This window comes from Gadus chalcogrammus, chromosome 15, assembly GCF_026213295.1.
Source record: "Gadus chalcogrammus isolate NIFS_2021 chromosome 15, NIFS_Gcha_1.0, whole genome shotgun sequence".
Lineage (NCBI taxonomy): Eukaryota > Metazoa > Chordata > Actinopteri > Gadiformes > Gadidae > Gadus > Gadus chalcogrammus.
In genome coordinates, this window is record NC_079426.1 from 13,931,677 (window position 1) to 13,946,963 (window position 15,287).

Sequence of the window (15,287 nt, forward strand, 5' to 3'; positions counted from 1 at the left end):
TCTGAGGCAATAATACGCAGGCAACTGTCTCTGACACCTGAACACCAGCGGCTGCAGAATAAACAACCCGGTTTAAGAGTAGTGAGAAGCCAGGCGTTAAAACGACTTACCCTGAGGCGTTTAGCGTGCGGAGCGGCATCATCCAGCATGCTTTTCTCTCGGGGGTCCTCTGCTGAAACGCCTGGCCTCTTGGGGGGGGCTCGCCGGACGTGTGGGTACAGGAGGGTGGGGGGGGGGGGGGGGCGGGAGATGGAGCTGGAGCTGGAGCTGTCGGCGGAGCGAAACGTCCCTGGTCCTTCTGAGCGAAAGGGATCTCGCAATCAAGAGAAACGGAGGGGGAATGGGGCGCTGGGGGGAGCGTTGTGATGCGGAGTGCTCCTCTGATGCGCGTTTACACACACACACACACACCACAAACACGCGCAAACGCACTTACAGCGCGAAATGTAGTCCCCTCGTAGATTCCTGGCTACTGTCAGCTCCAGCTGTCGGGTTCAAACGCTCGGCGCCTCCTTTTGTTCTCACCGCGGTCGGACGCCTCCCGCGTTCAGCATTTCATCCCTCGCTTGGTGTCGCCGTGGCCACAGCACAAGCAGCCCTCCGTTCAGGGGGATTGCTGAAAACCCAGCATCCGCTGACACCCCCTCCCTCCTCCCGCTCGTCTCTCTCTGCTCCCTCCCCCCATTGTCTCTCTCCCTCTCCCTCTCTCTCCTACTCTCCTCTCTACCCACCCTCCCTCCGTCTCTCTCTCTCGTTGCTTTCCCTAAACTCCGCCACACAACCCCCTCCTCCACCTCTTCCTCCTCCTCCTCCTGTGTTACTCCTGTGTGTTTTGACCCCCTCAGAAGAAGCAGCCGTGTTTTCTCGGACAAGCACACAAGTCCGTCCCCCCCATGTTTCCCCCCTTCCTCCACCCTCCCCACACTCCCCCAGGGGATCAGTGCAATTAGTGCCTTTCGGGGGGGGGGGGTGCCGTCACCCCTGCCCCAGCCACCTCCTCCCGCCTCCCTCAAAGCCTCCAGGTACGTGCGTTTCGACCACGTGCGGCTTACTCTGGGTGGGGGGGGGGGGGACGACGACAAGTGAGCGATCTGGCTGGGTCTGCCTCCTATGCTGCTGTTCCTCCGGAGCGGAGAGCCGGCAGGTGGAGCGTCGGCAGCAGCCAGAAGCAGAACCCATACACCAGAGACCCAGGGAGAGGGACAAGCCTGTTGGAAGCCATGAGAATAGGAGGAGGAGGAGAAGAGCAGTGGCTGGGGGGGAGGGTAGCCAAAATTAACCACAGAGCTGCATGGAGGGATAGGGAGGGGGTACTCTGTGCGTGATGGTGGGGCACCGACTGAAACGATCGGTCGTGGGAGCTCTGTGCATTGCATAACCAAAAAAGAGCCACTGAGAGGGAGGGAGGGAGGGGGAGTGATTGGGAGCAAGAGAAAGGGAGATTGGGAGAGAGATCGGGAAGCATGGAGAGAGATGGAGATGCGTAGGGGGAGAGAGCGATGGAAAGATAGATGAGAGGGAGATAGGGGGGTGTATGTCGGTGGTGGTGGAAGGAGTGTTCAATTGAGAAGGGGAGGGAGAGTTTAAGGGAAACTATACAAGGTTCTCATGCCTGCTACCGCCACCTCCTCCTCCTCCTACTTCTCCTCCAACTCTGGAGCTGAAATGATTTGTTCGCACACACCAAAATAAGATATAAAAAAAGGTTCCAGTGAAATGGATGGAAGCAGGGCAGCAAGGAGGAAGCGGAGGCAGTGGAAAACTAAAAGGGGAGATAGGAGATCCTGTATCTAGTACATCCAGCCTCTCTAAATCCTGCCTGTCATGTCGCGGAGACAAAGGGTAGGGGGAGAGGGGGGTACTAACGTGGGGGACGTTTGCTGGTGATAATTGAGGCGGTTTCACTGAGCGATGGTGATGTCGATGCCACCATTGTTGCTCTCTCTGTCACTACTCTGTATGCACCTGGCGGCACGCCTCTCATTCATCATGATGTCTGTCTGACAATGCACGGTCCACCACCACTCCCCCACCCACACCAACCATACTCCAATACCAGCCTATTATTAATTTAACTTCTTACAGCTGGGTCTTGTTGTTGTTGCTACAAAGTAATTCTGCCGGAATAGGATAGGCTGAAGGGAGCGGTTGTACAGCTGAAAGAACACGTTCTCATGGTCATTTCTGCACAGTTGATTGAAAATCATTGGGTGCTGCAGGACGAGCGCCGAGTTAAATCTATATGGGTGTACGCCAGTCTGCCTCTCCCAGCTCTATGACTCACTCTCTCCTTCCTCCCTCCTTTCTTGCTCACTCGGGTTGTTATTTATTTTTTGAAGGCTCATCATCTCTGATGGAACAACATCAGACCTCTCTGCTTTCTCCACCTCATGTTCTGTGTAAATCTGTCGGCCGATGGCTTTAGTTCTCCCTTTGGCGTTTCTTTTATTTTCCGTTAGGATTCTCTCCAGGCTTCACCTTGACCTCCGACCTCTGAGGACCAGTTCTGTTGTCAGATCTTGGTAGATACAGCAGCACGCTGTGCTGTTGGTGTTTTATGTTGCTTGGACTCAGCACGCTCCATTTCAGCTACATTTCCCTCGCTCTCTCACTCGCGTGCACGCACACACACACACACAAATCGATTATTTATTGTTTCTGTCTTGCAGTTATGTTGACCTCAAGGGTAATGGAGGGCCTCGGCTTGAATCGCATGAGGTCAATAAAAACAGAGAGCCTGCAATGATCAGCTGTCCTAGCCCTCCCCTTCCTATAAAAACCCTCGTCCTAAACACGTACCTGTACCTATACAGACCCAAAGCTCAGCCACGCCCCACCTATAAAAAAAACTTCCATCCTACCCATTCCCCTTCAAATATACACCCTCTGCCTGGCCACGTCCTTGCCTACAAATTCACACATTCTAGCCGCTATCTTTAAAATCTCACGTTTCAACCAAGCCCCCCGGCCTATAAAAACCCAGACCTCGTCTTGTCTCCCCTGAGGTCCTCAACTGGCTGCTTCGTTTATAAAAATCTGTTAAGCTCCTGAACTGGCAGTGAACTCACAGATGAAAGAGATTTTTTAATTCTTGTTTTTCATGGATGGAAAACATCTCCGCCCTGAAATGCTGAAAACCACAGATGAGATTCTATTTCCGTTATATAAAATACAGAATTTTGACATCACCTTGAAAATGGTACAGGTTTTTCAAAGTTTTTGCAGAACATATGGTGGACGTGTTAATAACGAAATTATTAGATTGTTTGAGCAAGTCATTTGTTATGTTGTGCAGTGTATAATATCTTGCTCTATTGTAACCATTAGTTTTTATTGCTTCATCTGTACATTGGATACGATGGTGCGTAGCCACTATAGCTATTTGCTGTTCAATTACACACACCCCCATGTATGAAGGAAAATCCCACTGGATGCCAAGTGAGGACAATTAGCTGCAGTGCTTGTACTCAGCTCTTCTTGTATCCCGGTTTGCTTCATTGCAAATAACTACAATTTCATCTGGCAATGCATTTTCTTATTTGAGCATGAAATTATGCAGTCCCTGTTTATCACCCAGGCTATTTTAATTGTCCATGCAGAGTTCTGCCGAATCCATTGATCCGTTATAATGCAGGAATAATTTATGTTCCAGCAATACAATACTGTAATGTTTTCCGGGCTGTGATATCTAGTAGAGGCTCTGAGCGTGGATTTGTGTGTGTGCTGTTTGTTTTGATTCGTCTGGGGACGTCTCGAGACATCTCTGGCAATGTCTTGCTAATTAAGAGTGAGGACCCCAGAAGTATCCGAACAGGTGCCCTTTTAAAAAAAAAGAAGAAAAAAAAGTGACCTCCTCCTCTGTCATCCTCATGGAAGCACAGACGACCATTCCATTAAAAATACCAAATGTCAGTCCCAGATCTGTTGGCTCTAATTATGAGCTTCCTATTTTTCTTCTTCCTTTTTCCTCCCCACGGGGAGGGGTGAGGAAACGGGGGTGTTGCGTTGGACACGGGCTGATCGCGAGGCGGCAAACTGGCCAGCGCATGTTTTTGAGGTTAATTGGAGTGGATTGTGTGGGTCTTGACGACACGGGAGCACTGAAGCTACTGCCTTGTTGAAACCGTGGCTCTGCAGAGGTGCGTCGGTTATTCGTGTCCTCTTGGATTCGGAATGCGCCGTTTCTTTCTTTACCGTCGGTTCACATGCTAGAGCCGGGGTTAATATGCTGTAGAACGTTGACAAATACGGGGTGGGTAGAGACTGAAGCGCAGCCCATGTTTACCTCCAACCTGTCTTATCTATCCTCTCCCTGAAGGCACAACAAGCCCTTACAAAGAAACGCATGTGTATATATTTTATATACGTTTATTATTAAAGACCACAACCAAATTATTTTACAAATATTATTTGTGAAATGATTTAATAATCTCCTGGAACGGGAGAAGGATTAATAAGCCAACGTGGGGGACATGTCTCCCACGGGAGACATGTTTGGTTCTGCGTTTAGACCCGAGTGTTTCCACTCCACTGGCCCTGTCGCTCCGCATCTCCGTCACGACCCCTGGATCTCCTGACGGAGTGGGAGTCGAACCGTGTGCCCGGCCTGTCACCGCCACACTCTGACACGTCCGCCCTCCGCCGCGCTCGGCGTCTCCACCCCTCGCCGGGTAATCACACGGACAGGCTCGGGAGATCCCCCACCACCGCACCCCGGGGGCGCTCCACAGCACACGCTGAGCCAATCACAACCACATAGCCCCCCCCCCCCCAGCGTCGCTCTCCAGAACCCGTTGGTCTCAGATCGGATCCGTTTTATGGTGTTTGTGGGTCAACACACTCTGCCCCCAGGCTTGGTAGTGGCACCGGCATGTGATGGCCAGACGCAGGGCCTCCAGGCCAGGTGTTGGTCTCTCTCCTTCCCTCAGCCTTGATGTAGGAGAGGCAGCCCGTCCCCCTGGGACAAACACGCACACTTATTCCCTCACCGCCACCTTCATGAAACGGGTCATTAAGGAGCGGCTAGAGGCTAAGCATCTCACGGATGCCAACGGACAGTGGAGATCAAACCCTGAACCTTTGGACTGAGTGTTGAAACCGTGGCCACAACACTATCCTGCTGCCATGTTTTATTTAATTTTTTTTATTGAAGATCAATTTTTATCAACAACAAGCCCTTTAAAAACCTCTCATACTTTCTTGCATCCGAGGTCTATAAAGTCTGAAATTGTGCGTTTTGTTACAATGAGAGTGGGAACTTTGAAAAAAAAATTGTAGATTTGTCCTAACAGTTACCGTGCGCCTAGTGTAAACTATTGTGCACGAAATTCCCCACTACAGGGCTCTAACGTCAGTATAGACCATTGCTCTTATAGTTCTACAGCACTCCACCTCAAGATAAGACATTATTGAGTGTCTCTGCAGACCAATGTGGGGTTTGCCTCCACTCGTCGAACCAAGACCCACTTGGCACGTCCCCATGGCGACAAGAATGGATGGGGACCACAAGACTCTGTCCTCCAGTTAATCACCCGACCACAGTTTGAAGTAATTCTAACTTTTGTGCGGCATTGGTTGACTTTGGAGCAAACAGAGGACAAACTCGTGGTGGTTGTAGATCACAGATGGAAGGATCAAACAACCCCCTTCCCCTATAAACGTCTCAACCTCCGGACAGTCGCTCAGTCTGCATGGTAACAGTTGAACGTCTCCTCGTTCTAATTGGCTGTGGGCGTTGAGCCCCAACAGTTGGAATGAGTACTGCTTGTCAGCCTTATCTACATTCTGCATCGGCTCTGTCTGATTAGTCCTATGCTTTTTGTTATTACCAAGGATCATTTCAATATAGTACGGTGTAGTTATACAGGACACTCTTAAAACAACCTACTACCGTTGAGATTTAATCACGTTTTAAATAGAAGTTAATTGCATTTCGTCTTGGTATGGTCACCTCTTTGCCAAGCTCCTAGCTCATAAATTCAGACATTCTCCCATTTTCCAGCAAACGTACCATAATATTAAATATGGGCCAATGTGGTCTGTAACTTAAGTCGTTTTTTACCTCGAGACACTTGGGTCTGATATTATGAATAGTTATTTGGATCAGAAATGAGTCTGGAAATTATTCAATTATAATTAATATAACCAGGGCTAGGGTTAGAATGTGAAATATCCTCAGAATCCTGGTCCTGAGCCTTAAATAGCAAAGAGTGTCCCCATCTCCCACCAGGTGGTGACCTGCGCTTTAATACAGGGAGCTCCTCTCATGCAACAGCAGAGACCCGACTCTCTTCTCAACCTGATGGCGGCCCCAACGCCTCAGACATCTCTTCGCTGTTTGTACTGCTTCTTACTATTCTCGACGTCGCGCCGTCTCCTCCACTGGTCTGAGGAACAAGACGTCACAGCAGGGCAAAAATAAATGTTCCTCCCACCATTAGCTCAGAGGTGGATGAAGGTTGAGTTTATTAGAGGATTCTGGCCATCTTCGTCCATTCCTCTTCTCTCCACCTAACCTTGTTATCAATTTGTACCAAAAAAAAGCGTATCGTATGGGCGAAGCGTATTGTATTGGAGGATGGATTGTCCGGCCATCCCCCCGCTACTCAGCAGTGGAATGCAACAAGTAAGATAATTACTTCTGGGGTAGGGGTAAGTGGCGGTGGGGGGGGGGGGGGAGTGGTGGTGGTTGTGGGATTGTTCTGAGAGAATCGGAAGCGGGGCGTGCTGACTTTGAGGAGAAACAAAAGGAATATTTAGCGGCCAGCACACACCCACAAAAACAGTCCCTTATGCACGAAGGCAAGTCCACACATGAACACAACGACCATACACAAAGAGGAACATAAGGACGTTAGTAATCATGCAAGTAGCCGGACATGGCCACATCGAGACGCACATTCTCTCTCACACGCTCTCTCACATACCAACACCCAGACACACTCTCTCAAGCACACCCAGACACACTCTCCAAAACACACACACAATGTCTCGCACTCAAAACACACACACACACACACACACACACACACACACACACACACACACACACACACACACACACACACACACACACACACACACACACACACACACACACACGAATCATGGCATTTAGACGGCCCTCAAGGCAATTACCGAGATGTGTGAAACACGGAGCAGGATGTTGGGTTTTACACCCGGCTCCTCCCAAACACACCCAGAACGAGAGAGGCCATCAGAGATTCACGACCACGACGGGTCGTGTTTGTGGCGATGGCGGCTAGTGCTAGGGAGGGGCTTAGAGGCGGGGGTTTTCAATATAAATGTAAAACAGTGTAGGAGCCGCGGAAGAGGAGGGACCCAGCGTTCTGAGCCCCTGCAGTCCAGCAAACCAGCTCCTTGACCGCTCTCACATCCACTCAGAGATGGGTTGATTCTGCTCTCATTTTGATCCCACCGCATGGTCGCAGGATCATGGGGCTATCTGGGCCTTTTGAGAACAATATATGGGTTTGATATCTGTCTGGTGTCTTAATACACCTTCATATGTTTTGGTAAAAGTTTTTTTTTTTTACATATTCGTACGGATAGGAAATGTCACACATTATAAATATGGATTCCACAAGTTGAATTTACTATATTTTACCTATTTGAATGCGTGCCAATGTTTTTATGAAAAATATGACGAAAATCATGGGGGATTTTACACAATATCGATAATTATCAAGATATGCTTATAAGAAGTAGAAGCACCCTTGTAAACAGTCTGAGGGTCTTTACATTACTGATTGAAACTAGATGACCTTTATCGCTGACTATTCAAACCTATTATGGGATCATTTTAAGGGCATATCTTCTCATCGTTAATTGAATTATGCTATAAAACTGGGTATCACAATAAGTTGACACATCATTGACTTATTGCCCAGCTCTAATACAAAGAACTCATTACTAAAAGCCTTTTTAAAGTAGCTATGTTTCTTTCTCAAACTCCCTTCACCCATACTACCTCTTCTGTTCCACTTTGTGAGGATAGTTTGGATGCTTTTGTTTTCAGTTTATTAACGTCCGCCATTGCGCCTCACTGAATGAGCTCTCCCGTGCCCTCCAGACGACCTCCTCTAGTCTTTACGTGTATTGGCATGGAAACATGGACCAATAACGTCTGGCGTCAGGGGACGAGTGGAACACGGATACAATATCGTAACTTTAGTGCTCATTTTCTTCAGGAGGCTCGTCCAAATTGAGTTAAGGATCCACTGCTGAGCACCTCAGGGCCGGTCCTTAGCCGGCTGCGCTGTTTGTCACCTGCTCTGTCCCTGGGAATATAATAATCTTTAATATCCTCCTCAGCACAGCCTGCTAGTGCTGGGTACCATCCATCTCTGGCTACAGCTCTCTTCACGCTCCTCCTCTCTGGCCGCAATCTCCAAGCAATCTACAGTTGTCGTTCCCGCTCCCCCCCTTGATCACTTAGCATGTTGAAGCATCTCACACACGCACACGCACACACACACTCTTCGTCTTTCTCCATCTCTCATTATGGCTGATAAACTTCTAGCTCCCATAGCAGCTTTCGACCCCTATTTCTTTCCTTCTGTAGAATGATCACACTTTTCTGGACTTCTCATGCAAGCAAACAAACTGGTGGTATATGCATATGCAAACGGTTAGAAATCTATGAATACGCATGCTGTGTAGAACGAAGAGTGTCAACTTCTCCACACAATTATTACTGCAATTAGAACATGGCCATTGGGAGCGGTTGAAAGAAAACGTCAGCAGCACTGCTGCTTAGGCTCCCTTTGTGTTTATTTAGCAAACACAAATTAACAAAAAACATCAAAGGACAACACTTCAATGGGAAACACATGATGGCATACACAAAGCCAATTTTTTTTTTAAATAAGCCGTAATTCTATATTTACTGAACAATCTGTTTTTTTTCCCCTGATCTATGTCATTTTTTCTATTATTGTGCATTCGTCTATTTCCAAATTAGAAACGGACGTGCCATCTGCAGTACCCTGTGTACCACATGTTAAACACCACTGTTCGAACAGACCTCTCAAACAGTACACAGGCTTTTCTGATCACCACCCCTTATCATATTGGATGGTTTTCTTCTGTATGTTTTTGTTAATAATCAGATCATTTCCTCGCAATGTTCTCTTTGTGATTGGTTCATTGGGATCTCATTAGCTTTTCCCGTTCTCTGACCAGTGTGTGGAAGCATTAATGTTGACAAAGAATCTGAATTTCATAATCTGATGGAATTAGTTAGCAGACTTTTTGACCGATACACTAAAAGTTTTTTCTGATTGTTCAGTCAAACTGAACAAGTTCAACGGAATCAATACATTTTTAGGTGGACTTATTTTAACTCACTGCTGCTCTATTATGCTCTATTACAGCGTTTCTGTTTTCTAAACAGTCTTTCAGTCCGTTTCTGTGATTGTTATTAACTTGCTGTTTCTCTCAATCAGTTTTCCCTTCAACTGTTATTAAGTTAAAGTTGTAACTGTATATAATGGTCAGTAAATACCTGATTCTAAGTGTGTCGCTGTACTTTTAACAATCAAACTGCCTGATTCTTACAGTCTGATTCTGAATGTTTTCACCTGATCCTAACAGCCGGTTTTCCCTCTCTGTCTCTCCAGTGCTGGACATGGCCCGCCACGTGCCCCTGTACCGGGCCCTCCTGGAACTCCTGAGGGCCATCTCCACCTGCACAGCCCTGGTGCCCCTGCTCCTGCCCCTGCCTGGGGGCCCGGGGCAGGAAGAGCCGGATGACGACATGGACGATCAAGGCTCTGAGGGCCAGACCTCCGTAGGCATGTTGCTGGCCAAGATGAAGACCTGCGTGGACACGTACACCAACCGCCTCCGGTAAGTTGGAGAGCACCACCCTCACTAGACTGAAATGGTTTCTCAAGCGCTTTGGGCCGTGGTGGAGGGTTGCAGAATCATTCAAGACGAGACGTGAAATGGATTGGTTTAGATGTGCAGCTTTATTTTTGATGGAGATTTTGTTCCGGCAGATGTCAAGGGACGGGCAATCAAGGCTCAACAAAAATAAAATGATATAGAGCGATAAAAATACATAGATATGTTCAGGGGAATATATCAATATCTTAACAATTGACATTAATCCTGGGAGTGTTTTAAGTTAAGAATACATTTTACATTTGTTCTCCCTCATTGATTAATATTTTATTTGGTTATAGATTTAATAGAAAGAGCTAATTAACCAATCACACGCCATCATTTCTTTGGCCTTCTAATAAGCTTATTATTCCCCCTTGGTGTATGATTACCAGCATGCGTTTTATTCCGAAGGGGAGAATCCACTTGCATTATTTTTCATAGATTAGGCTGTGGCTACAAGTTTATAAAGCCTGTAGGATATTAGTAAAGATCTCAACATGTTTCATACTCAAGGTGTGTAAACGTCTTGATTAAAGGAGTTTACAGTAGAAATACAGCCGAGATATAGTGCGGTAGAGAAGAGACCCAGTGGATTACAATAGAGTAGAATACAGCAGGTTTTCCTGTCCTGCAATTCCCCTCCTTCGTTACGCTCTTCCCCAGCCTGTTAAAACAGGAACGCTTATCAATATTGCATGGACTCTGAGCATGCAGGGCAGTCAATATTTAAACCCTGAGACCCATGTTGTGGAGGCTTGTTGTAAAGGCATGTATGTACGCCTCGCCACGCCAGCACTACAACCGCACTTTAAGGACACCATTATCCATTTAAGCTCCCAGGGCTCATCTGGTTGACATTTTGAGGATGCATGGAAACATGCGAGCGGACGGGTGTTCCTGGGCAACTGCATTCTGGGATCGCATGTCGGTGCATGGCGACACATGCAGGTCGCCGGGTCGAAGCCAGAGCTGCTGACTTCTGCGTGGATCTGGGATAGCTCATTACACTCCCTGGAGTGAGAGCTAGCTCGCAGGAGAGCTATCTTCCCTCTCTATCGCCTTCCAGCTCTATCTTCCCCTCCAACTCTATCTCCCCTTCCAGCTATAGTCTGCTTCAGAACAGATGCATTGGACAATTTATGTGTTTATGCAGAAAATAAATGTTTTATGGGCTTATTGTGCATCTGTTCCAGTTTGAAAGCGAACAAAACTTTTGCAAATATCAAAATTTATTTTCAGAGTGTGTGTTCGTCTCTGTGTCTGTGTTTCACATCTACGTCCTTGCAACAATATAAGTCTAGTTTTTGTGTCAAGACAAATTTACTCTGAATCTTTCATTTCCAATTGACTGCGAGTCATGTGACTGAGCTTTTGGCTCAAGAGTAGATTAAATTAAAGATCTTATGCAAGAAATAATTAGCATCCTTCAGGGCTAATGTTGAAATGCTTGGCAACATTTCAAAATGACTTTGCTACTTGGGTGACCTATCCCGACCTTGATGTGTCCCTCCTTGAACCCATGTTCCCTTCAAAGGAACACAAGCTTTTCTTCAGACTCACCCACTTCCAAAGTTTCTGGCCAAGAAACATCCGGAAATTGGGGTCTCGCCAAGGTCAAATCCAGTGTTCGTAAGAAGCAATGATTTGTGTTGGGAGTGTGCATGAAAGATATTTGTTGAGAAAAAAAGCTGCTTCAGTTATTCCTCTGCGCCAAGGCCGCTGGAGGATGTTGCAGCCTCTGCTTCATGTTTCTGTTGAAGCTAGTCGGTCTCCTCAGCTCAAAACCACAGTCTTCTCTTACCCACTGAGCCAGGCTTTATCTGTGGTTGTACTGTGATGCATTATGCATCCATCAATACATAGACAGAAGACACTTGTTTGCCTCTTGTAACCTTGTCAAAATGTCCCCATGAAAAGGTACTGAAATATAGTTTTGTCCGTGCAAATAGAAAGTCATGTTTACTGTTTTGTCTCGTGAATACTCAACAACCAACTGTATACTTAATGTGGCACTTTATTATACCCCTTTCTGCCTCTCCCAGGTCAAAGAAAGACAAGAGTAAAGTCTTGCCCAAGCCGGACAGCTCGGACCCGGAGCCTGAGGGCTTGTCCCTCCTGGTGCCGGACATCCAGAGGACGGCAGATATCGTCTACTCTGCCACCACCAGCCTGAGACAGGCCAACCAAGGTCAGCACGCAATCGCACGCTTCGTACTTGCATGCATACTCCCATATGCATGCTCACCCACTTACTCATACTCTTGCTCTCTTGCTCTCTCGCTCTCTGCTTCTCTTTCTGCGTCACTCTCTGTCTCTGTCTGTCTCTCTCTGTATCTGTCTCTCTCTGTCTCTCTCTCTCTGTCAAACTTGTGTGGTGTTCGTGTCCTGTGTTCCTCGCACACAAGGTCCGCAATAGGAAAGTTGGACTTGTTGTCCAAGTATAGCCAGAAGAACCCAGCTCCATGATGGACGGTCGTTATTTCAACCTCATTATGCCTCTGGCCTCTTCGAAACCTGCACCACCCTCTGAATACAGCATGTTATTATGATTGCTTTACAGGGTTCAGAGCCAGGTTGACGTACATTCTTGAATTAATCAATTCCTCGTTCAGTCTGTAAAATTTCTAAAATAATGGTAAATTCCCTTCCTTCGTTATCCATACTCTTTTGACCAGCATATCAAAAAAAGTTAAATGAAGTATTAATAAAGGAAGTATTCATTTAATTATAATCTGAAAAACAATACCTATTCTTTAAAGTTTTACATTTCCGAAGTGGGTACACGGCAAAGACTTAGGTATTCATTTGCTTGATAAATTACTTAGCTGCACTTCAGTCTGCTTGGAGGTGGAGATGTGGGGACGTGTAATTGGTTAATTAATGCTATTGGAATGGAGAGATAGAGAGAGAGGAGAGGAAACATTTAGTCTGGCAAAGCCTCGATATCCCTGGGCCAACAACACGACAACCATAACTAGAAATATCGACAGTTGCAGACTTTTCTCTCTTTTTCTCCCTCTCTCCCCCTCCCTCTCTCCAACCGTGGGCCCAGTAAGAAACTCTGGTAATTTCATGCTCAGTGCATATCTCTCGCTCTCTCTTGCGCTCTCGCTCTCTCTCTGGTGCTGGTATAGGAGTGCCTGTGAGCACCATAAACCATCTATATGTAAGTGGTCTGTTAATTATGTCCGTGTGTGAACTGTTCTGTCTAGCCATCTATTCTCCCGTCTCCCTCCCACCGTTTATTACCACCCGGAATAGGCCAACATTTTACTTTATCTCTTCTAACCATGGCAGCTTAAATGTGCCTGTGAAGCGGGCTGGGATGGGATTGTATGGGTATGTAGGAGGTTATATATATTCAGCATTGGGGAAAATGGGGAAGTAACCTACTGAGATAAAAAGCTTATATTTATTCTTATAGTTATGCTACTTAAATATATGTTAACCATTAAAATGAACTGATCAGCGTCGTTCTGCATGAAAGAATAGCAGCACAAACAAATATATTGGGATTGGACTTCTGTTGTCTTTTGTGACATTCTCTATCCTGAGATGAATTTGAAGATCGTTTGGGGTATTGTTAGCTACTGTTGTGACACAGAGTACCAAATACGGAGCTCTTTTTCGAGTCTTCTATTCATTTGTTTGTGTGACGTAATGTTTTAAATGGGAAGTGCTTTTAGTTCCATCGTATGATGCAATGTTAATTCTGCATAGGGTCACTGTCTGCCATTATCCCTGTTCAACACAGAAGTATAATAAAGATATTATTGGCTCATGGTGCAGTATTCTCCTACTTTTCTCACTATTTTACAATTTGTCAGTATTACTCTCTCTCCCACACGCCATCTCAACTACTGCTTTGTAATTCTTTCAGTTTCTTCTTCTCTGTTGTAAATCTCTCGTCCACTCCCTCGCTTCCTCTCGCTAGAAGAGTTTAGTGTTTTGACCTACGTGCGTGGAATCTTCAACTGGCCGTTCATCTACCGCGTTTGAACCTGAAACCATCACATTCTTCTTTAGCTGGCATATGCATATGACTTTGGCTAATGATGCAGAGTTAAATTTGAACCATGCCTCTCTCTCTTAACCCTTCCCTCCCCTCTCTCCCCCTCCAGAGAGGAAGATGGCCGAGTCGTCCAGAAGGACGTCCAGCCGTCCCAAGCCGCTGTCTGTCCTGCGATCCCTCGAGGACAAATACGTAGCAGCCATGAAGAAACTCCAGTTTGGTAAGTTGTGGGTCAGGTGTCGCTGTTTTCTGCACAGTATGTGTCAGACATTGAATTCAATTCAATATAAATATGGACGTTGAGTAGACCTGCTGCTCCTGCTGTAGAGAACAGTGTCGACTGCCTGTTCTCCCATGTGTGCATCCCTGGAGCAAGACACACGCTCTTGCTCTCTCTCGCTCTCTCTCTCTCTCGCGCTCTCTTGCTCTCTCTCTTGCTCTCTCTCTCGCTCTCTCTTGCTCTCTCTTGCTCTCTCTCTTGCTCTCTCTCTTGCTCTCTCTCTTGCTCTCTCTCTTGCTCGCTCTCTTGCTCTCTCTCTTGCTCTCTCTCTCGCTCGGTCGCTCGCTCTCTTGCTCTCTCTCTTGCTCTCTCTCTCGCTCGGTCTCTCGCTCTCTCTCTCGCTCTCTCTCTTGCTCTCTCTCTCGCTCTCTCTCTTGCTCTCTCTCTTGCTCGCTCTCTTGCTCTCTCTCTTGCTCCCTCTCTTGCTCTCATCCGAACTTCCTCTTTGCTTTCCTACCATCTTATCCTCTGTCTCTCCTCTCCCCTCTCCTTTGCTTCCTCCTTGTTATCATTCCTCTATTTTCCCCCTCTCCTCCTCATCTCCCCACGCTCTCCAGGGATGTCTGGATTGATTCCAATGCGTTTCTCTATCATGCTTGTGTCTGTGATCAGGATGACGTGGGATGTAACGATGAGTGACATCAGAGTAAACAAGTCTTCTCCCCCCAGTCTTGACAGAATAACATGAAAGGGAAAGGGAGAGATGAGGCATGACAAACCACTGGGTGTTTGACTTTATTTAAAAAAGATAGTGGGCTGGATTGCAACCATGTGCCAGGGCGTCTGTACTCGATCTTAAACGTCGATAAATTACGACTTCTTTATCAATTTACACAGATTTGATTTGCAGTGATTAAAAATAAAAAATAAGATGAGTAATCAGATGATGTCTGTGATATTGCGTCAGGTTATTATTATCCTAAACATCAAATGAAAGTGTCAGTAAACTTCAATGGTTTAAGGGGCATGCTAGACTTTTGTTTCGGGTGTTTCGGTTTGAATAATCCCAATCTCCAGTCTTACCTGTAGGCATCCTTGATGATAGTCGCTATAGATAAAAGCATGTGCTAAATGACTCAATATAAA

At 46.6% G+C, this 15,287-nt stretch overlaps 1 protein-coding gene across 10 annotated transcripts in view; it reads left to right on the forward strand.

Moving 5' to 3' along the window:
• Positions 1-15,287, forward strand: part of birc6 (baculoviral IAP repeat containing 6) — a 95,009-nt gene that overhangs the window by 66,785 nt on the left and 12,937 nt on the right. For all 10 annotated transcript variants that reach the window (XM_056609703.1, XM_056609710.1, XM_056609708.1 and 7 more), the window contains 3 exons: positions 9,642-9,870; positions 11,952-12,097; positions 14,031-14,141. In XM_056609703.1, the coding sequence (XP_056465678.1) occupies positions 9,642-9,870; positions 11,952-12,097; positions 14,031-14,141 (486 nt within the window). The remainder of the gene's footprint in view (positions 1-9,641; positions 9,871-11,951; positions 12,098-14,030; positions 14,142-15,287) is intronic.